This window comes from Cucurbita maxima, unplaced genomic scaffold, assembly GCF_002738345.1.
Source record: "Cucurbita maxima cultivar Rimu unplaced genomic scaffold, Cmax_1.0 Cma_Scf00001, whole genome shotgun sequence".
NCBI classification, from domain to species: domain Eukaryota; kingdom Viridiplantae; phylum Streptophyta; class Magnoliopsida; order Cucurbitales; family Cucurbitaceae; genus Cucurbita; species Cucurbita maxima.
This window is the reverse complement of record NW_019272017.1, coordinates 10,583,128-10,609,583: the sequence shown is the minus strand read 5'-3', so window position 1 is coordinate 10,609,583 and position 26,456 is coordinate 10,583,128. Positions and strand designations below refer to the sequence as shown.

Below are 26,456 nucleotides of genomic sequence, written 5' to 3'. Positions count from 1 at the left end.
TCAGTAAAGATTGTTATTGAATAAAGTGAATGTTATGATCATTAATCTAAATCCAATAAACTAAGAACACTCTGACTATAGTATGATTACTAGAACTATATGTAGAAACATAAGAGTGGATCAAGTTCAAGTATAGAGTCAAAATGATCTATAGTACAGGGATAAGGTTGAGTACCTTATTTTGGGGACACTATAGATGCGGCCCACTTTTGTATATGATATAAACAATGTGATCACTAAATTGTACATGTGGAGGTATGTGAGTGCGGGCATCCTATGCAATATGTATTGCATAAGATCGGACCATGAAGAAACCGACTCTCACTTTATAATGTCGTTTACTGTTGAAACTCATTTTTTCATTCGATGACCTAGGTAACTCGATCTTAATCCTGAGCTAACTATGAACTCCTGTTTATTCGAAATTATCCTTAGATTTGCATGGTGAGAGTGGCCTGAGTTCTCCGACTCAATAAGCCTCCCATTTCAGGGGTAATACTGGGTGAATAGCTGGGGACATAGAGTGTAAGATGGAATTCACTCCTACCCGCTTTTGAGGATAGTAGAGAGGTTGTTCCATTAAGTACTGACTCCAAGTCTTCAACAAGGGGTCCCACCCTCTTCTATCCCTAAAAGTGGGTAGGAGCGAATTCCATCTTGCACTCACGTTCCCAGCCATTCACACAGTCTTACCCCTGAAATAGGAGGCCTATTGAGTCGGCGAACTCGAGCCACTCTCACCCATGCAAATCTAAGGATAATTCCGAATAAACAGGAGTTCATGGTTAGTTCAGGATTAAGATCGAGTTACCTAGGTCATCGAATGAAAAGAAAATCAGTCTCAACAGTAAACGACATTATAAAGTAAGAGTGATTTTCTTCATGGTTCGATCGTATGCAATACTCATTGCATAGGACGCCCCCACTCACATGTCTCCGCATGTACAATTTATTGATCACATTGTTTATGTCATATACAAAAGTGAGCTGCATCGAAAGTGTCCTCAGGATAAGGTACTCAGCCTTATCCCTATACTATAGATCATTTTGACTCTACACTTGAACTTGATCCACTCTTATGTCTCTACATATAGTTCAAGTAATCATACTATAGCCAGAGTATTCTTAGTTTATTGGATTTAGATTAACGATCATAAAATTCACTTTATTCAATAACAATCTTTACTGAATAAACATCAATAATAACTTTATTGAAAATAGAATATGTTTTTATTTACAAATTATGAGTTTTATGACATAAAACCCAACAAACTCCCACTTGGACTAAAACTCTAGTGGGGTTTTATAATGTTGAGTAGAGAGAAAGACATAAAGAGAATAAACTAGGGCATCACGTACCCATGCATTTTCTCCCACTTGCCCTAGATTACATAACTCGTAGTCCTAGACTCACTAGGTGCCCTCCAAACACTTTAGCCGTGGGGGGCTTCGTAAAAGGATCAGCTATATTGTGCTCTGAAGCTATCTTTGTGACGATCACACTCCTCGTTGCATAATCTCCCTTTTGAGATAATATTTGCGCTCACTATCGTTTTCTTCGCTTATGGCTTCTTGGTTCTTTAGAATTTGCAACTACTCCACTATTATCACAATAAAGAGTGGTAGGCAGATGCATGTTTGGAACAACTTCCAAATCAGATAAGAACTTCCTAATCCATACATATTCTTTCGCTGCTTCACAAGCAGCAACATACTCAGCCTCCATGGTGGAATCAGCAATGCAACCTTGCTATATACTTCTCCAATTATTGCTCCTCCATTCAGAGTGAAGACAGATCCTGATGTCGATTTTCTCGAATCTATATCGGTCTGAAAATCTGAATCAGTGTACCCTGTAAGGATCAGATCCTTAGCACCGTACATTAGCATATTGTCCCTCGTTCTCCTAAGATACTTGAGGATATTCTTAACGGCAGTCCAATGAGCACGTCCCGAATTGGACTGATATCTGCTGATAATTTCCATAGCATAGCATATGTTTGGTCAGGTACATAGCATGGCATACATCAGACTACCGACTGCTAATGCATAGGGAATGTGTCTCATATTCTCAACTTCTTGAGGTGTCTTAGGACTTTGTTCCTTCGACAAATGAACTACGTGCCTGAAAGGTAATAATTCTTTCTTGGAGCCCTGCATCTTATATCGAATCAACATTTTGTCGATGTACGATCCCTGAGAAAATGCTACTGTTTTATTCTTGCGATTCCAAACAATTTGGATTCCAAGAACAAACTGAGCCTCTTCCAAATCTTTCATTTGGAATTGTGTCGCTAGCCAATGCTTAATGTCAGTCAAAAATCCCACATCATTCCCAATGAGTAGGATAACGTCAACGTACAATACCAGGAAAGCTACTGTAGAGTTGACTATCCTTTTATAAACACAAGGTTCGTCAACATTCTATTTAAAGTCATAAGATTTGATCGCATTATCAAACTTTATATTCCAAGATCGAGATGCTTGCTTCAACCCATAAATGGATCTTTTAAGCTTGCAAACCCTTTGCTCGTGATCCTGTTCAATGAACCCCTCTAGTTGAGCCATATAGATATTCTCTTCAAGATTGCCGTTCAAAAAAACCGTCTTAACATCCATTTGCCAAATTTCATAATCATAAAATGTGGCAATGGATAAATTATTCTAATCGATTTAAGCATAGCAACAAGAGAGAAGGTTTCTTCATGGTCCACCCCCTCTCTTTGGTATAACCCTTTACTACAAGTCGAGCTTTAAAGATCTGTACCTTACCGGTTTGGCCTCTTTTCCTCTTATAGATCCATTTGCAACCAATAGGTTTTACCCCATCTGGTTGATCTACAAGTTCCCAGACTGAATTGAAGTACATGACTCCATTTCAAGATTCATGGCTTTGATCCACTAATCTTTATCTTCATCATTCATTGCATGTTTATAGGTCAATGGATCCTCAACGCCATCATTAGGTATGATGACTTGTGTTTCTGCCAAATCCAAGTAACGATCGGGTTGAGTTATAACCCTCCCACTACGTCGAGGCATTCTCAACTCTTGAGAAGGATGTGATTGACCAGAAGTGTCAGCTCCATCAACAACTCTTGTTGAAGGACCAGCCTGATCAACAACTCTTGTTGTTTTATCAGTAGCTTCTTTAGAAATCTCACTTAATACTAATTTGCTATGAGGTTGAGGATTTCTTACGTGGTCTTCCTCTAAAAATGTAGCATTTGTTGATACAAACACTCTATTCTCTTGAGGGTCATAAAACAAACCATCTTTAGTCTCTTTGGGGTATCCTACAAATAGACATAATTTTAAACGACGTTTTAATTTCTTGGGGTTTTGCAACAACACATGTGTTGGGCATCCCCAAATCCTGAAGTGACGTAAACTATCTTTACACCCTTTCCATAACTCATAAGGTGTTTTTGAAACACTTTTAAAAGGAACCATGTTCAAAATGTATGTAGCAGTCTCCACTGCATATCCCCAAAACGGATCAGGTAATTAAGCGAAACTCATCATAGACCGAACCATGTCTAACAGAGTTCTATTTCTCCTTTCTGATACACCATTCTGTTGAGGCATACTAGGGGATGAGAGTTGAGACATTATTCCATGTTCTATCATATAGTCCTCAAATCTTAAGTTCATATACTCTCCACCTCGATCTGATCGAAGTGTTTTAAAAGTTTTACCTAATAGATTCTCAATCTCAGTCTTGTACTCTCTGAATTTTTCAAGAGCTTTGGACTTGTAATGCATTAGGTAAAGATAGCCAGACCTTGAATAATCATCAATAAAACTGATGAAATATTCATACCCTCCTCGTGCTTTGACATTCATTGGACCACAGAGATCTGTATGCACGAGTTCTAAGGTTTCTTGGCTCTATAACCTTTTTCGGAAAATAGTCGTTTAGTCATTTTACCCTCAAGACAAGACTCACATGGAGATAAAGAATTGTCTTCTAACTCATTTAGAAGTCCTCTTTTAACCAATCTCTCAATCCTATTAAGATTAATGTGGCCTAGTCTTAAGTGCCAAAGATAGGTATCAGGAGAAATCTTGTCGTTTATTTTGAGTTTCAGCTGTTTTAAACATCTCGGTATTTAAAATAGCTTTTGTTTCGTTTGGTTTTAACTTATATAAGTTGTATTCTAGTTTTGCATAACAAATATGAATACCTCTTTTGCAAATGATCACTTCATTGATTTCAAAAGATAATTTATACAATTATTCTAATAAAGAAGAGATAGATATTAGATTTATTTTCATTCCAGGAACAAAAAGTACAGTATCTAATATAATGAATCTATCTCCAAAAAACAACTTTAAATTTCCTATTCATCTTGCTGAGACAACCTCTCCTATTTCAACCCTGAGTGTTATCTCATCGTCCGCAAGCATTCTCTAGGAGCTAGTTTCCTGGTAAAAAGAACAAATATAATTAGTGGCCCATGAATCTAATTGAGTTATCATACTCTACAAACATATTTCTACAAGTAAATTATATTTACCTTAGTGTGTCTTTTTGGCTTTCTTCCTGCAAGGTATTTTGAGGGTCAGTAGGAATCTTGTGTTTGCCCATTTTCATTGCAACGGAAACATTTTCCTTTATCTGCTTTTTAAACCTTGTGTTTGCGGGTCAGTAGGAATCTTATTTTTCCCCTTACCCTTCTTCTTTATCAAAACACTTTTAGAAAATGAAGGTCCAGACTTATTTTTGGAGGATGATCCTCGTAGTAATTTTTTAAAGACAGCAACATTTGCTTCTCCTGTTTGTCCCTTGTCCGTTAAAAGGGACTGATAAGTCTGTAGCTCATTGAGAAGAGCAGTCTAGTTGTATTCTATCTTGTTCATAATCACATTTGTGCGGAACTGGAAGAAGCTTTTCGAAAGAGACTCCATGATAAAATTGACTTGACTCTTCTCATCAATGACAGCTTTATTTTCTTCTGCCACATTGAAATGGACCATCATGTCCAGGACATGTTCTCTAACTGAGGTCCCTTCTTTCATATGGAAGTTGTAAATGTATTTTATGGCGTCATGTCTAAGGGAGAAGGATGGTTATCCAAACATCCCTTTCAGAGATTCCATAATCTCTTTAGCAGTACTCATAACATCGTGTCTATTAGCCAAAACATCAGATATGTTGGCTAAAATGTACACTCGGGCTTTGTCATTTGCCTTTGTCCATCTGTCATATGCATCCTGAACTGTTCGGTTTGCATTTGTGCTGGGGTTTGGAGGATATTCCTCAGTTAAAACAAACCTTAAATCATCAATTACAAATATTGTGTTTAGGTTTGATTTCTAAGTTGCGTAATTGTCGTCGTTTAATTTCTCAAAAGCAAGTAATTGTACTATTGAGTTTGTCATGCTGGGATATAAAGAAAATTCGATTAGTGATTTGACTTAATCCTATTTAATCCAATCAGGTTTAGCAAATGTAATAATGTACCCAAAAATTATTAATTTGCAATGATACTTTAGTGAGTTAGAGCAACTGTTACCAAGGAGCCGTCAATCACTCCTTCACTAAACCAAGACATTCTTGACTTAAACACTAATCCCAGAATAACTCTTGTTCCTATAGTGTTTTAGTTATCGCTATTTTGGTCAAGAATATACTAACTCTTAGTAATTCTTCGTAAGTGTGACCCGTCATTTTCAAACCTCAGAGATCGGTCCCAATAATGCTATCGAATGAAAAAGCCAAAGTTGGGAATGGACCTAAGAAATCCTATCCATTTATGAAGTTTGAGTTGTTTCGACTCCCATGTTACAACCCTCCGAATGGGTAGTTGCTCTAGGGCAACATGCAAGCAGAACATGGGAATCTCACGATGCGACCTAGTGGTGGAGACCATAGGACGTGTTGATATAATTCCTTCTCCCACTTACTATAAATACTTTCTCTATTCACCTTGTTATTGACTCATGCAAATACCTTCCGAATGAATGACACTCCTAGGGCGACACGAGGCCGAGCATAAATCTCACGGTATGAATTTTTTAGAGAGCGTAAAAAGAAAACAATGTATTTCATATACCTTTTCCCTCACACTAAGTGTTTTAGACGGTTGGGTATACTCATTACTTAGGTATATTCTGGTTAATTAAATATAACTTAAGTTTAGGTAATTTTTCTAAAACTTACATCACTCAAGCATGCTCATAAAACTGGGTTAACTAAGCTCAAGTACTAGTCGGATCTCTAGGTAGTAGGTGTTTCGTAAACCGTCAACTTAAGTACCTCTAGCCTTAGACAAGATCATGCCAAGTGAGCTTTTTTGTAATCGCAATTTTACAAGACATTGACCTATTTTAACTATTAAAATTGATCGTGCTTGGTTCTTAACCCTAAGTGAGCATGCACTTATCTTTATTATAGATTTTAATGTCTATCTCATTTTATGACATTGAAAATAACCTATAACATGCATCTAACATGCTTTATATAACAATTATATAATCATCCATTCCATGCAAGAATATAACAATTTATATCTATCACTCATGGAACCCTAAACATGCATACTATATATTATAACACTTATAACATACTTGGAATGCATGAAACATGCTTAGCCTATGGTGGGATTTTAAATCTATATGACATACTTTATGCATATATATTTTCTATTTAATTAAAATATACATTCATAATGCATAATTAATTAAACACACTAAAGTGGATTGGTTTTGACAATTTAAAGCAACCAATTAATAAATTATTACATTAATAATAAAAAATTGGGCGAACCAACCCTTAAAAACATTGAACCGGACCCCGACGACAAAAAAAGCACCAGAACTGCCTCTTCCATCTTCTTCTTCGGTTCAGCTTGCAATCTCTTCCATTTTCAATCAATTACAACCTTTTGTAGTTCAAATTTTTTTTTTCCTCACGAACCGGTTTCGAACCACAACTAGTGTCTTCATTCGACCTAGCGTATCCCCTTGGGGAGCACTAGTGTTGTTTCTAAAAATGAAAAACGGCTTTATGCGTCTATGCATTGATTATAGAGAATTAAACAAGAGGACGGTAAAGAACAAATACCCATTACCTTGCATCGAGGACCTATTTGACCAACTTTGAGAGGCGACAGTGTTTTCCAAAATAGATCTTCGATTAGGACACCATCAAATTAAGATTAAAAATGAAGATATACCGAAAACAGCCTTTCAAACTAGATATGGCCACTATGAGTTTGTGGTAATGTCTTTTGGGCTCACCAATGCCCCAGCAGTATTCATGGAATTAATGAACCGAGTATTAGGAGTGCTTAGACTCGTTTGTGATCGTGTTCATAGACGACATCCTCATATACTCGAAAACGGACCTAGAACACCAAGAGCACCTTCGCAAAGCCCTAACTATCTTAAGGGAGAACAAGTTGTATGTCAAATTCTCCAAGTGCGAATTTTGGCTACGACAGGTTTCGTTATTGGGGCACGTAGTGTCTAAAGACGGAATTTTAGTAGATCCCAACAAGATAGAAGCTGTCACGAAATGGAAACGCCCAACTACAATCACCGAGATACGAAGTTTCTTGGGTTGTGTACTGATGCAACAGGGCAAGGTGGTTACATCACGCCAACTAAAGGATTATGAGAAAAACTATCCTACACATGATTTGGAGTTGGGGGTAGTGGTGTTTGCGCTAAAAATTTGGCAACACTACCTGTATGGCGAAAAGACCCAAATTTATACGGACCAAAAAATCCTACAATACTTGTTCACAGAAAAAGAATTGAACATGAGACAACGTAGATGGCTAGAGCTGGTAAAAGATTACGACATAGATATCCAGTACCACCCTGAAAAAGCAAACGTAGTCGCTGATGCACTAAGTCGAAAAACAGTACACTCGTCGACCCTCATCACAAGGGAGCCATGAGTGTGTACTGATTTCGAACGAGCTGATATAGCGGTAGTAACCAAAGTGGTGGCAGCTCAAATAGCTCGACTGATAGTGCGTCCAACGCTCAGACAGAGGATCATAGACTCACAACGTGAGGATCCAAGCCTAAACAAAATCCTAAATTAGTTGAAAGCAGGCCTAGTGGCATTTTTTCTAAGTCAACAGATGACGGACTATTATGTCAAGTGCGTTTATGTGTCCCATCGGTCAGTGAAATAAAGAACAAAATCCTAATTGAGGCACACAACTCACCCTTCTCGATACATCCAGGTGGAACAAAGATGTATCAAGACTTGAAACAACACTTCTGGTGGTGAAGTATGAAAAAGGATATCGTGGAGTATGTGAGTAAATGTATGGTGTGCCAACAAGTAAAAGCCCCTAGGCAGAAAACCGTCGGGCTACTACAACCTCTAAGCATACCAGAATGGAAATGGGAAAACATTGCTATGGATTTCATAGTAGGCCTACCCAAAACACTAAAGGGCTACACGGTAATTTGGGTGGTTGTCGATCGTCTGACAAAGTCGGCTCATTTCCTACCAGGAAAGGCAACATATATAGTAGACAACTGGGTTCAACTGTCTATATATTGTTTGGACTGCCATATACGGTAATTTGGGTGTTTCATAATCATTATGTGTTGTTTATATATTGTTTGGACAGCCAAGATCAGCATAGTACTTACTGATCCATCCTTTAATAATGTTAACCTCTGTCTCTCTTTGTTCCACCAACCATTGTGGATCTGTTTCATTTGCTCGTAAAATGTTCAAACAATGAGATCCTAGAAAGTTCAAAACATGTCAGCTAAAAAGAACAAAACTTTGAAGTTAGAATTTATGAGTCTGAATCAAACCAGGCGTATGGAGTGCAAGGAGACTGTTAGATAAGTTATGCAACACTCTGCATTCACAAAAAGAGAGAGAGAGTTGAAGTAAAGTTGATTGTTCTTTATGTCAAGCCCTATCCAGCAAGGGATGGGATTCTTCGTCGTATTCGTTCAAGCCATTGCGAATAAACAATTGGTAGAACTCCGCAACTAGAAGAAGTAGGGGCTTTCTTGTACGCTTCCCCCTATCCTAACAAGCGAAGTTTACCCTTTAGAACAAGCTTTGGGTAGGGCGCTTGAGAGAACCATGTCGAAGGAACTCGGCAAAATGACCCCGTAACTTCGGGAGAAGGGGTGCTCTCCTATCTTTTGATTAGGAAAGCGGCACATGGATTTTGATTAAAGAGAAGTTAGTAGGGAAAGTAAGTGGAAAGGTTCTTTTTCTTGTCCATTCTCGCTTACATGAAAGCAAGCGAGAGCAGAGCCTAGGGGTGTCCACGGATAAACCACTCCAAAGTGATAATGTCTCAAAACGAGGAGGCCATATGGAAACAAGCTGTTAAACTTCCAAGAGAAAGAAGATTGACCCAATCAAAGAGGCGATAAAATCTCTTGACTCTTGAGATCAATCAAGAAGTTGCTCAACTGATGAAGGCCGATCAATTAGGTGCGGTAAGGTATTTCACCAAGTTGGACTGGCGAGTTCTCTTTCGACAACCCTTTTGATATGATAGGCCCGGTCACCTTCCCCCTATCCCTTATGTTTAGGAGCGGGATCCGAAAAAGAACGAACAGTCCCGTGGTGGTACGCCGGGGATAACAGGCTGATGACTCCCAAGAGCTCTTATCGACGGAGTCGTTTGGCACCTCGATGTCGACTCATCACATCCTGGGGTTGAAGAAGGTCCCAAGAAAGGATGCAATAGCCTTAGGGGTGATGCTGGATCCTCCACAGGGTGACATCCGATCCAACCTAGTTGATATGCAAAGGCGATGGTCTGAAATTGAAGACAGAAAGATTTGAGAATACCAAACAGCGATCTTAACGCAAACAGTCGGTATAGATATCTGGAAGAGCATAATAGCCTAAAGTCCGATACTTTAGTAAAGAAGGAAGAAAAGCCTACAGGCGGCCATACTTCGGCTAATGGGGCTGCCCACGACATGGGTTGGGCTTAGAGTCTGGACGTAGGACTGGTCAAACGGTACTATGCACTCCCACTTTGGTATACCCTCCTAAGAGGAGTACTTGGCAGCTGGTGGTGGGTTTTTGGGATGGTATGACTCGGCTCCCCCTTCCTAGTTCAGGGAATTTGCCTGATCTTTGCTTTCAACGCAATTTCTTTCCCCTGTAAGTCAATAGAAAGACTTGTTATCAAAGGTTCTTTTCTGTCTACAGTCAGATCTGATTTGCTGTCCTCAAGGGCGAGTTAAAGACTGAAATGAATTAGCTCTTAGAACACTCATCCAAACTGAATGAGAAATAGTTAAGGCATTTCGTCAGTCAGACTGACGTTTTCTCTTTCTCCGGGAAAGTAACTAAAAGTACTGAAATAGAAAGGACAACGGAAGATGCATGCAGCCAATAGCCTGATTTTCTTACTATTACATATTCCTGTAACAGCAGCTATAAGCTATACTATATAAAACGCTAATTTGACTGTGTTTGAGGGGGGAGAAAGAACCAATAAGACTCGATCGAACCAAGAGAAGACCAAATTCATTTCAAACTCTTTCCCCCCTCTTCCAACTCAATGCTTTCAAAAACAAGTTCACCCTCCTTCTACTCTTCGAGTCTCCCTCTCGGTTTCGTTGCTTCGCTCATTCATTCGCCTCGTAACCTCGGGCTCATTGCTTCGCTCCTCTCCCTATCGGTCTCATTGCTTCTCTGTCTTAGCCGAGCTAGCTTTCTTTTATTCCCTTCACTCTGTTCACTCTTTCACAAGGTAAATAGAATAGGATAGGTGTTTTCATCTTCCGGCCTGGACTGATTGAACGAGGTAAAGCGTCTTCGCTCGCTCCTCCCCTTTGTTACGTGTTTGTTCGTATTGAATTTGATTCTTCTTTTTCGTCAGGTTTAAGTCAGGTTTAAGGAAAGATTAATGAGAGTGAACGAAGGGAGACTCAAGATGAATGAGACAGAACTACTGAACCGGAAGAAGAAGAAGAGAATGAAAGAAAGAGAAGCGACTGAACAGGAAGTCAAGACTCAAGATTAATGAGAGTGAACGAAGGGAGACTCAAGATTCATTCGACTTTACTGTGAAAGAATAAAGGGAGAAGAAAATGAAAGATTAATTCTCCGGAACCTTTGACTCTATTCCCTTGCCTTATTGAAGGAGGTAAAGCTATTTGAAGAACCTGAACCTGAACCTGACGAGAATGAAATCAGGGGGAGACTCAAGATTCATTCGACTTTACTGTGAAAGAAGGGAAAGAAAAGAGAGAATCTCCTTCCCCTGAAGCTATCGGTCTCGCTCATTGGTTCTCTGCTTCACCTGTATTCCCTTGTCTGATTTAATAGGCTGCTTACTTAATTCTACTTCTTTCACTTCCAACTCTTACACTTACTCATGAACGGGAACCTCTTCTCGTCGTCTTCTTTCTTTAGCCGGATTTCAGAGTCAACTCTTTTCTTGAGTCACTGAATTAGCTACTGAACCAAATGAAGTTCCGGCCGGAGCAGTTACGTTTGATTCTCCCCTATTCTTTCTCACTGTAAAGTCTCATTCATCTTTAGTCTTTACTTCCGGATTACCTCGGTCAATCAAAGAGCTACTGAACGAACCCGCAAGTCGGCCTAAAGACCGGTAGGTCCTACTTAAGGAGACTTTTTTTTCGATTTCCATTTAGGAGTTCCAAATTTCAATGCTCCCCTTCTTCGAGTGAAGAAAAAGATCCAAAGCCATTTGAATTTGAAAGCAATCAAAACAAAAAGTCGAAGAACCACCGGACCTATTATCCGCGAAATGTGCCGTGCCAAAATTGCTCTGCGGTAAGGGATTCATTCTTGTAGGCTTGGTATGATACAGTTCAGTTCCCTTTCAGCAAGGGCGGCGGGTAGGCAAACAAACCTTGTTGTGGTCTTTTCGTGGTTAGGTGCAATAGGGCTTTAGCGCTAGGCTCAATGGTTGGCCTTTTAAAGCATTAAGTTAAATAAGGAAGTCAAAGGGAAGGGCTCAAAGCTAGAATTGAGAAAGCAAAGTCAAAGAGAATAAGGCGTCTTTGGCTAGGAGAGATGGAAGCTCGCTTATAACGCTCTAAGGATTTGCCAAGGACAACCCAAGCGAGATCCAATAAGAGGCTGTGGGATGTGGTTGACTTCGATCTGGCTTCTTGACTTCTAAAATACGTAAACTGCTCTTCTTCCCTCCGCTGCTACAAGGGTCTCTGAGTCCATTAGAAAAAATGATGTTGCTGCCAAATCTCTTATGGATGAGTTTTATGTCCTGAAATTTGAGGGGAGACAAGGAAATAGTGAGATTCTAGGTCGGATGGGGAGAACGAATTAATTTTTATAAGGGTGTGAAATTCTCTCCCTAATAAACGCGTTTTAGAAACCTTGAAGGGAAGCTTGAAAGGGAAAGCTCAAAGAGGACAATATATGTTAGCGGTGGGGTTGGGCTGTAACAAATGGTATCAGAGCTAGACACTGGACGATCTGCCAGCGAGTGTGCCAACAAGGACGCTGGGTCCCGAGGGGGGTGGATTGTGAGATCCTATATTAGTTGTTGAAGAGAAAAAAAAAACATTTTTTTTATAAGGATGTGGAAATAATAGAAGTGGAAAATGTAGTTGTGAACTTGCAAAGGGAATTAAGTAAACCGTAAGTTATGGTTGGGTTTTATGTCCTAAAACTCATAGTTTGCAAACAAAAACATATTTTATTTTTAATAAAGTTATTATTGATGTTTATTCAGTAAAAATCGTTATTGAATAACGTGAATTTTAAAATCATTAATCTAAATCCAATAAACTAAGAATACTCTAGCTATAGTATCATTACTAGAACTATATGTAGAGACATAAGAGTGGATTAAGTTCAATTAGTATTGCATAAGATCAAACCATGAAGAAAATCACTCTCACTTTGTAATGTCGTTTATTGTTGAGACTGATTTTTTCACTCGATGACCTAGGTAACTCGATCTTAATCCTGAGCTAACTATCAACTCCTATTTATTAAGAATTATCCTTATATTTTCATGGGTGAGAGTGGCCCGAGTTCACCGACTCAATAAGCCTCCCATTTCAAGGGTAAGACTGGATGAATAGCTGGGGACATAGGGTGCAAGATAGAATTCATTCCTACCCGCTTTTAGGAATAGTAGAGAGGTTATTTCCTTAAGTACTGACTCCAAGTCTTGTACTAGGGGCCCCACCCTTTCATTGGCTCGAGAGGGATTCGGTTTGGTGGTTGAACTACCAACCAATTGTTCATTAGAGGATTAGTGGGACTTAAGGAACAAGAAGTAACTTTAGGGGTAAAAATGGTAAATTGACCCAACTCTAATTACGAACAACCTGTGAAGGATCGACTTACTAATCATGGTTATATCAAATGGACAAAAATATAACTATAGTGAGGGAAGTGCAACTACTAGGCTATAGTGAAGTGTCCTAGTAGTTAACGAATGTTGGTTACAAGATTAATGAGTTTAGTCGGTTAATCTCGGATCGTTGATTAGGTCTCCTTGCTAGTTCATATCGGACTAAACCTTGGAACAGTGTGACGAGTGAGTTTGAAGTGTTCAAACTCAAATTAGGGAATATGCGCTAAATATATACGATATATTTAACTGTTCAAACTCAAATTAGGAGAGAATACGAGATATTTAAATAAAATTTAAATATTTTAATTATGAATAGGGATTTATAATCAATATGTCGGAATTGATTGGGTTGGCATTTGATTTAATGTTAAAATATTAATTAAATTGTTTAATTAATTATTTAATATTATTTTGATTTGAAATTAATTGTTGAATTAAAATAGGGAAAGTCAAATCCATGTTTGAGTTAGTGAAATATTGAGTGTCAATGGTTTAAAAAACTTAGCATGTTTGCCAATAATCCCCTAAATTTGAGTGAAATTTTAGTGTCAAAATTTGGTATAACGAAACTTGCATGTTTGCCAAATAAATCCCACAAATTTGAGTGGAATTTTGAGTGTCAAAATTTTGTTAATTCAAACTTTCATGCTGGCCACATAATACCACAAATTTGAGTGGAATATTGAGTGTCCAAATTTGGTAATCTCAAATTTGCATGAACATGCAAATATTGCTCTATAAATAGAGTGATCAAGTACATGTAAAGTATTCTTGAAAAACTTTGAGAAATTCTCTCAAAACTCTCTCTTTACAAATACTAAATTTCTTTCAAATTTAGTGACTCACTGGATTCCACAATCCCGTTCTAAGGCCGGAGAATAGTAAGGAAGACACTAGTGGTGGTTCAAAACCAGTTCGTGAGAAAAAATGAATTTAAACTACTAAAGGTTAGTATTCAAACTCATTAAGTTTTAATGCTTTTGAACATGCTAGCTAATTTATTATAATTGATGTACTTGAAGTGTCTAAGATCCAAATTGTTAATACATTATGTTATATTAACACCATCAGTTATAACATCCGAGTCTAGCGTGGTTGAGAACGGGAGAAATGAGGAGTTGGTGTCTCAAATGGGAAAAGGGCAAGTTTATTCTGCTGCTCGAAGACAAAGAGAAGAAATTGAAGAAACCATGACTGAGCTTGAGAAAACGAAAACAACACAGATGGAGTCGTTGAATATAGCATTTAAGTTTATGGGGAATTAAACTTAAATGCTCAAAGTTCTTTCAAAATAAATGAGTAAATTTGTTAGGTTAGGAAAGTTAAATTTGAAAAAGCGACCAAAAGAAAAAGATCGAGAGTTCTTGTAGGGAGAGATGGTAGGGTTTATGAGAGATTCTCTCCCCCTATTATTAGAAATAGAAAAGGTATAAATAAGTAATCGAGAGAAAAGAAAAACAAGTACAGTGTAATAGAAAAAGGTTTTTTTAGCATTTCTTGTCTCCTTGTCTCTCCCCTCTCGACATCTCCTTCACAAGTACGCGAGTAGTATTTTCACAAAGCGGTATTAGAGCGATCTATCTTTAGTGTGTGTAAGATTTATTTCACAAATTAGTGAGTTTTATTTAACATACTTCAACCGATATGGTGAGTTGAGGCATAATCGTCAATTGCGCTTTTGGCCCCTTAATAAGGTGTTGACTGAGAAGTAAGATTTCAGCGAGCAAGATGCTAATGACTTGGCTAACTTTCTTGTTCCTTTATTGGATTTTGAACTTGAAAAGAGACCAAGAGCAGCACAATGTCTTCTATATCAACCCATCAAAATCAGCCCAAAGATCAGGACGCTTCAACTAAAAGAAGCAAGAAGGATGAGAGAGAAGCTATGGAGATTGGAATGCCTATTGATGGAACTTCGAAATCGACATCATCGAAACAAACATGACTAGAAATGGCAACGTACGCGATTTCGGGCTATGTTTCGTGCAATATAATTGTGGTTTGTAGCTTAGGTTTCCATCGGAGTTGGAAACATATTCATGAACCACATGGATTCAGTGTTGTACTACATGCTATCCGAAGCAATAATCATCTTTTGTTTTGGTGAGGGTCGACCAGCATTCGTAGGCCCATCTCAAGCAACTTTAAACGGTGGATTGTTTTGACAGAGTGCGCGTTCGAGTATGGTTTGCATATCTTTACAAACTACCAATATTTCTAGCTCTCTTGTAGCACAACTTTCTGGATCAGAATTTCTTCCTAAAACCTTAATCATATATAAAATATATTTTTGGTGCTAGATTCTTGACATTGTTTATTGTAATGTTGGCCACTACGGGGTTTTCTATTTAAAAATGAACTTTTTTTTAGATATTAAAACTTTCCGATATAAAATCATCGGGCGGCCCAAAAGGAGATGGAAGATACCTGGCTAAATCAACGAAATGAGCATCTGGTTGAGTGTGGGAAAGACGGGGCAACCGGGAAAATTTCAGGCCATACAAATACGACGCTTCCCTAAAGACAATCTTGTGGGGAAGCCGAGGTTGATGACGACTACAAGTCTATAACCTAATCGTATTCTTGACCCTTGAAACCTGTCATAGAGCTGGCATCGGATTCCGACCTTGTAGAAGCAGAATTGGAGCTAGACATTGAACATGTAGAAGCTGGTAATGGACTTGTCCATTGTCACAATCACACTTTTGCAGTAGAGGGATAACGACTGTGCAACACTTGTTCTAACCCAGTGAACAAATTAGTGATGTGAATTTCAGATTTCGTGGACGATATCGACGTATGCTCGAACCTCAGACCATGTTAAAAGAAATACTCTAGAAAACTTGAGCAAGATAATACGCTAATTTATATGATATTTTTTAAAGCTGTATCTATTTAGACACAAAAGTGAGAATTCAAAAACTTACCAACTACCATTATTATTAATATTAGATCTATTTTGTTGATATTTTAACCTTTTTTCTAAGACAACAATATTTTAAACTTTTTTTTCTAACACATAACAGAAATACTAATATTTCATTTATTTGAACCTATAAACCCATGAAAATGTTGGCATATCTTTGAAAATTTGAAAACTCCTCGATTCTTATTCTTGTTGACTTGGCCGCACATAGCACACTACCATCTTTTGAATTTAGCACACTACCATTTATTTGAACTTAGCACACTACCAAAATATTAGGGGCTATTATTGAACGATTCAATTGCTCGTGAACTTTCAAATTTAACGTTCAAGTTCATATATTTTAAGTCTAAGTGATGGACTATGAAATCTCATATCGGTTGGGGAGGGAAATGAAACATTTTTTTATAAGGGTGTGGAAACCTCTCCCTAAGCATTCTTTATAAGGGTGTGGAAACTTCTCCCTAGTAGACGCGTTTTAAAACAATGAAGCTAATGGTGATACGTAACGGGCCAAAGCGAATAATATCTTCTAGCAGTAGGCTTGAGTTTTTACAAATGGTATCAGAGCCAGACATTGGGCGGTGTGACTACGAGAATGCTGGACTCCCAAGGGGTGGATTGTGAGATTCCACATTAATTGGAAAGGGAAACAAAGCATTTCTTATAAAAGTGTGGAAACTTCTTCCTCTAGCATACGTGTTTTAAAACCCTGAAACTAACGACGATACGTAACGAGTCAAAGCGGACAATATCTGTTAGCAGTATGCTTTAACTATTCAAGGGATGTTTTCAACACTAACATCAATACAAGTTCATAAATTCATCTTCAGTGGCATACATGTCAGGATGATTTTCATATCCTGTTTATAGTGTTTCATCATCATTATGTGTTGTTTATATATTGTTTGGACGGCCAAGATCAGCATAGTACTTACTGATCCATCCCTTGATGATGTTAACCTCTGTCACTCTTTGTTCCACCAACCACTGTGGATCCGTTTCATTTGTTCGTAAAATGTCTAAACAATGAGATCCTGGAAAGTTCAAAACATGGTCAGCTCAAAAGAACAAAGCTTTGAAATTAGAATTTATGAGTCTGAATCAAACCATTAGGCGTATGGTGTGCAAGGAAACTGTCAGATAAGTTATGCAACACTCTGCATTCACAAAAAGAGAGAGAGTTGAAGTAAAGTTGATTGTTCTTTATGTGTAATAAATATTGAAGCTTTGGTTTTTGTTTATCCACCGCTGTTATAAGTGGTAAAACTCATGTGAAAGCAATGTGGATGTCACGCACTTTTAAAACATCAATTATAGTAAATAACTAGCATGCTCATAAGTATTAAAATTTAAGGTGCTTGAGTACAAACCTTTTGTAGTTCAAATTCTTTTTTCTCACGAATCGGTTTCGAACCACCACTAGTGTCTTCTCCACTATTCTCCGGTCTTAGAATAGGATTGTGGAATCCGGTGAGTCACTAAACTTGGGAGGTATTTCGTATATATGAAAAGAGAGTTTGTGAGAGTTTTTCTCAAAGTTTTTACAAAGGAGAAATTTCATGTACCTTGATCACTCTATTTATAGAGTTATGTTTGCATGTTCATCCAAATATGAGATCACCTAATTTTGACACTCAAAATTCCACTCAAACGTGTGGGATTATGTGGCATGCATGCAAGTTTGAGTTAACCAAATTTTGACAGTCAAAATTCCGCTCAAATTTGTGGGATTTATTTGGCAAGCATGCAAGTTTGGTTAAAACAAATTTTGAAACCTCAAAATTCCACTAACTCAAACATGGATTTTTTCATTAAGTGAGGTCAACAATTTGACTTTCGTTCATTTTAATTCAACAATTAATTTGAATAATTAATTTCAAATTAAAATAATATTAAATAATTAATTAAACTATTTAATTAATATTTAATATTAATTCAAATGTCAATCCCAATCAATTTCGAAGTATATTTGATTAAAATATTTAAATCTTATTTAAATATCTCAAATTCTCTCTTTTTGTTTAATTCGTAAATAAAACAAAAATGCGGTTAAATATATTGTATATATGTAGCGCATATTCCCTAATTTGAATTCATACACTTCGAACTCACTCGTCACCCTGTTCTATGGTTTAGTTCGATATGAGCTAGCAGAGGGACGTAATGGACCTATAGATCATGGGCTCCAACGATCCAAGATTAACCGGTTAAACTCATTAACCTTGTTAACCAACACTCGTTAACTACTAGGACACTCCACTATAGGCTAGTAGTTGCACTTCCCTCACTATAGATATATTTCTGTCCATTTGATATAACCATGATTAGTAAGTCAATCCTTCACAAGTTGTTCGTAACTAAAGTTGGGTCAATTAACCATTTTACCCCTGAAGTTACTTCTTGTTCCTTATGTCCCACTGAACCTCTAATGAACAATTGGTTTGTGATCCAACCAGTAAACCGAATCCCTCTCAGGCCAATTAGAGGGTGGGCCCCCTTGTTCAAGACCTGGAGTCAGTACTTAAGAAAACTTCCTCTCTTCTATCCCTAAAGTGGGTAGGAGCGAATTCCATCTTGCACCCCACGTCCCCAGCCATTCACCCAGCTTACCCCTGAAATGGGAGGCCTATTGAGTCGGCGAACTCGAGCCACTCTCACCCATGCAAATCTAAGGATAATTTCGAATAAACAGAAGTTTATGGTTAGTTCAAGATTAAGATTGAGTTACCAAGGTCATCGAATGAAAAGAAAATCAGTCTCAACAGTAAATGACATTATAAAGTGGGAGTGATTTTCTTCAGGTCCGATCTTATGCAATACTCATTGCATAGGACGCCCCCACTCACATGTCTCCGCATGTACAATTTAGTGATCACATTGTTTATGTCATATACAAAAGTGGGCCGCATCCATAGTGTCTCCAGGATAAGGTACTCAGCCTTATCTCTGTACTATAGATCATTTTAACTATATACATGAACTTGATCTACTCTTTTATCTCTACATATAGTTTAAGTAATCATACTATAGCCAGAGTACTCTTAGTTTATTGGATTTAGATTAACGATCGTAAAATTCACTTTATTCAATAACAATCTTTACTGAATAAACATCAATAACAACTTTATCGAAAAAATAGAATATGTTTTTATTTACCAACTATGAGTTTTAGGACATAAAACCCAACATGATTCTATGTCCTGAAATTTGAAGGGAGACAAGGATATTGTTAGATTCTATGTCGGTTGGGGAGGAGAATGAACTATTCTTTATAAGGTTGTGGAAACCTCTCCCTAGTAGACGCGTTTTAGAAACCTTGAAGTGAAGCTTGAAAGGGAAAGCTCAAAGAGGATAATATATGTTAGCGATGGGGTTGGACTGTTACAAATGGTATCAGAGCCAGACATTAGGCGATGTGCCTACAAGGAGGTTAAGCCCTGAAAAGGGGGGTGGACACGAGGCAGTGTGCCAACAAGAATGCTGGGTCCCGAGGGGGGTGGATTGTGAGATCTTATATCAGTTGGTGAGGAGAAAAAAAACATTCTTTATAAGGGTGTGGAAACCTCTCTTGTATAAAAACCTTGAGGGGATACCCAAAAAAGGATGATATCTGCTAGTGGTGGGCCCCGAAAGGGGTGGATACAAGGAGGTGTGCCAGTAAGGACGCTGGGTCTCGAGGGAGTGGATTGTGAGATCCACTAACAAAATGGTCGGATGAACCCCGAAGGGGGGTGGATACGAGGCGGTGTGCTAGCAAGGATATTGGGCCTCGAGGGGGTAAATTGTGGGATCTCACATCGGTTGGATAAGGGAACGAGTGCTAGCGAGGACGCTGGGCCTCGAGGGTGGAGCGGATTGTGGAATCCCACATCGATTGGAGAAGGGAATGAGTGCCAACGAAGACGCTGGCCCTGGGGGAGGGGTTGGATTGTGAGATCCCACATTAGTTAGGGAGGAGAACAAAACATTCTTTGTAACGATGTAGTTTTAAAAATTTTGAGGGGAAGCGAGAAAAAAATAATTATAAAAAAAACAACCATAACTACTATAGATTTGGGCAGTTATAGTAATTTCAAAAATAAAGAAAAAGAGAGAGGTGGTTGTAGTGCATGCATGGCCTCCATAATAGGTGGTGACCTAGTGAAGCCTTGGAGCATATGATCCAGAGGATATGCATGATGTACTAGTAGCCTTAGCCAATAATTCCTCTTTCCTTGTCAATTCCTCTTTCCTTGGTCCTTGAACCTGTTTGGGGTCTTTAGGTATATATAGGGATAGTTAGAGGACAATTCCTAATTGTGAACTTGTCTTGACTAGTGAGAGTCTACTTAGTATATTATAATGTCACGTTATCCACTTAGGGTCTGTGACACATTAGAGAGTACTACTAAGGGAGCTTCCGTTGTGCTTAGTGAGAGCTTGACTTGCACTATCTAAGAACCTGGAATGATACAAGGGTATGGAGTTTGTTAAGCATCATTAAAGGAGTTTCTGGCTAGCGCTCAGTAGTAGACACGTGGAGTTGTAGGGAGACTAAGAGGTTACCTATAGTGAGTGACGACTTCTCCTTGCCTATTAAGCTTCCATAGAGCTCGAGATAGATAAGGACACCCAACTTATGTATAGGAAGCATGATGACTAGATAAACTATGAAAAGTAGAAAATTAGTTACTAAATGCATCTAGAAACCTTAAATACACCTTGATGAGTAACTTTTCATTAAATACATCGTGATGAGTGATTTTACACCCCTGAAATAAGAGTAAGTAGGGTATATGAACCTTAAGAGTTTGATAGAACTAGAAAGAATTAAAGTCAATGAATTGGTCGGCTCTAGGGTCTTGGTTTAGCACATGACTTAAGAACCACTAAATCGAAGAATTTTGGATGAGAGGCTACAAATAATAGATAGCTTCCTAAGCATTTTAAAACTCATTTTTGTCCCCTATTTTACAAAATTGACAAAAACTATCCTTTTTACTTTCGAGTTAGCAAAGCATATTTAAATTCTCGAAAAGTGCGTCGTTATAAAGTCGCATATGATCATCCTATGATACATTAATCTTCTCCATTAACGTATTTATGAACAAAGATTAAATATCATGGTCTAGTCTTATAAAAACTCATTATATATGATAACTCCACTTATATGTTTGCACTTAAATGAATCAAATCAAATTATTTGTAATAATTACAAATGAGTCATATCAATAGTTTTATTAGGACAAGACACTCAACCTCGTTCATATGCTATAAATTATTTTTTCATATACTATAAACTACTTTTTTGAATATGATTCTCTATGAGGTTAATAATATCATTCAAAATTATATTAATAATATTTAATTTTTCATAAAAGAAATAATGTTTAATTATAAAGAAATTATTAAAAATTAAATAAATAATAGGATTTGAGGCATAAATCTCAAGTTTTTATTTTAATGGGTAAACTACTTCTTTCTCATGTAGTCTCCTATGTTGAGTATTATTGGGAGTCAGTCCACATGGTTAATTTAGTGGAAGATCATACGTTTAGAAATATGATCGCTTGTGGATGTATATAATAAAATGATGTAAAATTCACAAGAATAAGTGTAAGTATACACTATCACAAGTAGCAAGTAATAAATAAATTATTGATTCCACAGGGAACCTATCGTTTTGGTTAATTTTATCGCAAGAAATTAAGTGAGTTTTCAGGTAACATTCGAATGGGTGTTAGAAATTTTAACTATTTAAACAAAACTAAAAGAGAGTGTCACTATTGTCGAAAAACAGAAAATGATGAGAAAATCAACTATAATGAGGAAGGTTCGGCTAAGAGAGATTAAATAGATAAGTTGTTGAGTTTTGTGGTAGATTGTAGTTCCTTTTAATAGATTCTCAAGCCCACTTCCGAGGGTCATGAATGGTGATTATTTCCATAATCGTTGTAATTTCTATTAACAAGGCTCTAGGAGAAAAATTATTCTTGACCCTTCCATTACCCTTCAAGTCTCCTTGTTATGGAACTAGAGTATTAAAGAGGATTTCATTGCTCCCTCTCTTCTCCCGAATAAGAGAACAACTATGTATGTAAAGTAGCTAATTAAACATACATATAAATCATTAACAACTCTTTAATAAACTAAAATCATACCGTCAACATACTTAAACTATATAAAACTCTCTCGCCTCCCCTATTAAGTTTAGCTCTCCATACAAACTAAATTAAACAGAGGAATCCGCATCTTCATCATGTAAAATTGATAGAATAAGGAAAGAGGATAAGGAAATAGAGAGTTATCCCGGTTTGTTGTCGTTCGTCAATTGAAGTTCCCTTCTCTTGAGCTCTCACGTCTACCTCTTTGCCCTAATCAATCCTTGTTGGTCTCCTTTTCCTTCTGCTGTCAACAGCTGTTGAATGAGGGTTTTCTTCTTCTTCTCTAGTTTCACAACCGTTCACTACAGCAAAGGCTATTGCTGTGTAATTCGATTTTTTTACCCAAAGTGTGGCTCCTCTCCTCTTGGTCTTCCTTTTCCTTTTATATTGAGCATATGTTCCTCATTCGGTAGTCAATGGCCCACTTGTACTGATGATGTGGATTTAAAATTTCCATGTCATCCCTCATTTGTTCCAAATTTGCTACTTCCACATGGTTTAGCATAAATGTTTGAAATTTTACCATATAACTCAATTAAATATACAATTAAGATCGATTTATGCCAAATCATTTTTTTTTTCATGTTAGAACGTAATAAACGATTTCATGCTCACTAAGTAGAATAAATGGGGTAATAAATGAGAAAATGGTGAATAAGAGTGCAATATTAACTACAAAAAGACTTGATATAACTCTACTTTTAGAGAGTTATCAAAATACTATCTCCATTCGTAGCCTTTTAGAGAGTTATCAAAAATACTATCTCCATTCGTAGCCTTTTGAGGGAGCCTAAAGTAAAGCTACCGAGCGCTTATGCTTAAAGTGGACAATATTGTAAAAAGTATTTTTTTCAATTTAGACATATTTTCAATTATTAATTGGGAGTGATGGTTCAATTAAATGGTGATCAAGCAATATTTGGATTATTTGGGTTTCTTTCTCCTTCAATTCTCCTCTCTCTTCCACTTCAATCCACAACCGGAGCCCTCTGTGTTCTCGACTTCCTTCAGCGCTTCCCTCTCTCCTCCCGTCCGCCTGAGCTAAAGCCGTTCCTATACACACATATATATGCGTACGTATGTTTCTCAATATATGTTTTTTTATTGGTGAATCGTTTTTTGCTGCTTGATATTTGAACTTGTATGTTTAAATCCATTTTGAAGGATCAAATGTTTGAATTGTCAATGTTTGAGCTTTGTAGGTTTGCTTTAGTGGTGTGGATTTGTGTGTGTGCTCGTCTCCAGTATTTTTGTAGGCATATGGATAACAGTTCTGTTGGGAACTCAGAAATGGTGACTGAAGCTGGATGGTATATTCTTGGTGAAGATCAGCAACATGTTGGTCCATATGCATTTTCTGAATTGCGTGGTCAGTTATAAGAACTGAACAGAACATTTCTGTATATATAGCTGATTGATATTGTTCCAAACATCACTTGTGGTTTTTTTGTTATTCGCGAGGGCAATATATGAGTGACATACAGGAATCGAAATGTACCTTGGTACCTCATGCCATGACAACTCTTACTTATATCTTGTGAACTGCCGGTTATTCCTCGAATTTACTTAAGTTCTTTCTTTCTTGAATTTCAGTTTTACAAGTATCAATAGCACGCTGTATCATGTTCACTTGGTTAAGAGCTATTGAAACATCTATTTAGTTATTTATTCGCCCTGGGCAGAGCATTTTCTAAATGGGTATCTCTTGGAAAGTACACTGGCCTGGTCTGAAGGACAAAGTGAATAGCAGCCATTATCTTCTGTTCCTGGGTTGACAACGAAAGTATTTGAACAAGAGTCTGATTCGTCAGCTGCAGGTGAAGTCTTGTTCATGTCTCATTAATTATGTTCATGAGTAACTAGTCTAGTCAAATTATTGCTTAATGCTCTTTGAGTGTTTTAGTTCCCGCCAACGATGATGATGATGAGCTTGAGAAATATCAGAAGGGAGTTGGAGAAGTAGCCACAGCTGAAGTGTCTAATCCTTCTGGTAGTAGGAATTTTGGTATGGTGGAAGGTGATCTGGACAGACCTACTACACCACGAGAGGGAGAGGAGGAATTCACCGATGATGATGGGATTACATACAAGTGGGACAGGGCTCTCAGGGCCTGGGTACCTCAGGTATTTTTCTGTGAAACCTTGTTCATGATGTAGTAGTGAATTTGTGGCGTCTTATGTTTTCCTTGAAAGAGTCATAAAGTTTGAAACGTGAAATCAGTTGCCAAGCTTTATAGATCTAAGTCTTATTCCCCCCACCTTTCTAGTTTTCCTTTACTTTGTTTTTCTTCTATGCATAGAAATTTACAAGGTTGATTTGTTAGAAATTCAACCATAAACAAAAGATCTTTTATTTTATATGTACATTCCACATAAGGCTATGTCTTTTAGTTTTTCTGACGTCATTCTTTTTTTTAGTTTTATATCCTATCTTCTCATGGATTCATGTATGATCGTAGCATAATAATCTTGGTGCACTCTTTCTTTGTAATCAATCAAAATTGTAATGAACAGGAAGTTTTGTGGCATAAGGTGTTTATGGAAAAGATCCTATTGGGTGACACGGTCGGAAGTGATAGGAGTCCTTGGGATGTTACATATATTCTTAATTGAAACCAACTTTTCATTAAATTAGTGAAAATTTACCAAGTATGATGCTCGCTTTTGGTGTATACAAGTTAACCCTATACAATAGGAATACCCAGACCCTAAAAAGGTTGTAAACATTCAAAAGAAACAATGGCTCCCCAAAATAAGGGGAGATTTTAGAAATGATCTCCAATTACACCCGACATCCTGGAAAAAAATGTTACTGAATGGTGTGAATATTGAAAACTAAGAAGATGCTTTATACTTAGCTACATCAACTCTCTCATCCCATTTAGTGATTTTTTTTTTTTTTTTTTCACGTGATCTTTGATTTCTTTACTGTAATTTTGAAGTTGTTGCTTTGACTGCATTCAATCATTTCAGTTTAAATTAGCTTTTTAACTTGAATTCTCAAATAAATCGAAGAAATAATTTGCTTGGACCCACCATCCATCACCTAATAGATGTTGAATTGTCGAAGAAGGGATTGCAAACACTTCTTCTGCATATTAAGAATGAAGAAAATCATGATTTTGTTCTTCACAATCCTTTGTGTATAAAATACATGCTGTAGGGAATAATCTCATAAGAGGCAATTTTTTTTTTTTCCTTTTTTGAAGTCTATCTGCTTGGCCATTGTATTGAAAAATCCAAATCAAATTATTACCCTTCTTGGACTTTTTGTCTTTCAACAAGCTTTGGACGAAACTGTATATAACAAAGGAGCATTTTTGAGAGCCCTTACAAATGAGTGAACCAAAAACATTCTAGAAGGATATAATCCCCCAACTCTTTTGCCGACTCTGCTTATGGTATGAAGTCTTCCCTTCAACATAGTCATCAAAAAACTAAATTTGAAAATTTTCCCCCTTTGAGTTCTTCTAGAAGTAATCTTCCAAGAACCACATTCCAAACAATCAGACAACATGCCCACCTTATTAGCTATCGCTTAAAAAAAGCAATAAATTGATCATCCAAGGCCCTTCCCCTCCCTTGAACGAAATTCTAAATGACATCGAAGCTTTGAGTTTCAAGATATTCCACCAAGGAATTTTGGGACTCCATTTTGCTTTTAGTTCGTAGAATGGTGATTCCTTTTGGAAGTTGATGCTTTGTGGCATGGAATCATTGCATATATGGTTGCCTCCCTATTGAGTGGGTCTGAAATAATAGGGTTAAAGCAATTTTAGGAGCACGTGATAGTTCATTGCCTTGGGTTTGATGAACTTCTCTTGCTTTATGCATTACTATGTGTGGGATGGTTCAATTCGTTTTTGGTTGGTTTTGTACCCACATGGGGTTAATGTTTGTTTCTGGACTATTAGTCCTTCTAGTGAGTCTCTCATTATTATATTTTTTTTTTTTTTTACTTTTCTTGGCTGATCTCTTTTTTTTATTTAATGATGAACCAAAATTTCATTGAGAAAAATGAAAGAATACAAGATCATACAAAAAAAAAAAAAAAAAAAAAAAAAC

At 37.3% G+C, this 26,456-nt stretch overlaps 1 protein-coding gene and 1 pseudogene across 2 annotated transcripts in view; both read left to right on the top strand.

Moving 5' to 3' along the window:
* LOC111487991 overlaps positions 1-26,456 on the top strand; it is a 601,695-nt pseudogene that overhangs the window by 37,920 nt on the left and 537,319 nt on the right.
* Positions 23,330-26,456, top strand: part of LOC111490241 — a 7,400-nt gene continuing 4,273 nt past the window's right edge. For both annotated transcript variants that reach the window (XM_023138798.1, XM_023138788.1), the window contains exons 1-4: positions 23,330-23,464; positions 23,594-23,760; positions 23,985-24,208; positions 24,295-24,515. Coding sequence is in view for 1 of the 2 variants with exons in the window: in XM_023138788.1 (XP_022994556.1) it covers positions 24,399-24,515 (117 nt within the window). In the remaining variant the exon portion in view is untranslated. The remainder of the gene's footprint in view (positions 23,465-23,593; positions 23,761-23,984; positions 24,209-24,294; positions 24,516-26,456) is intronic.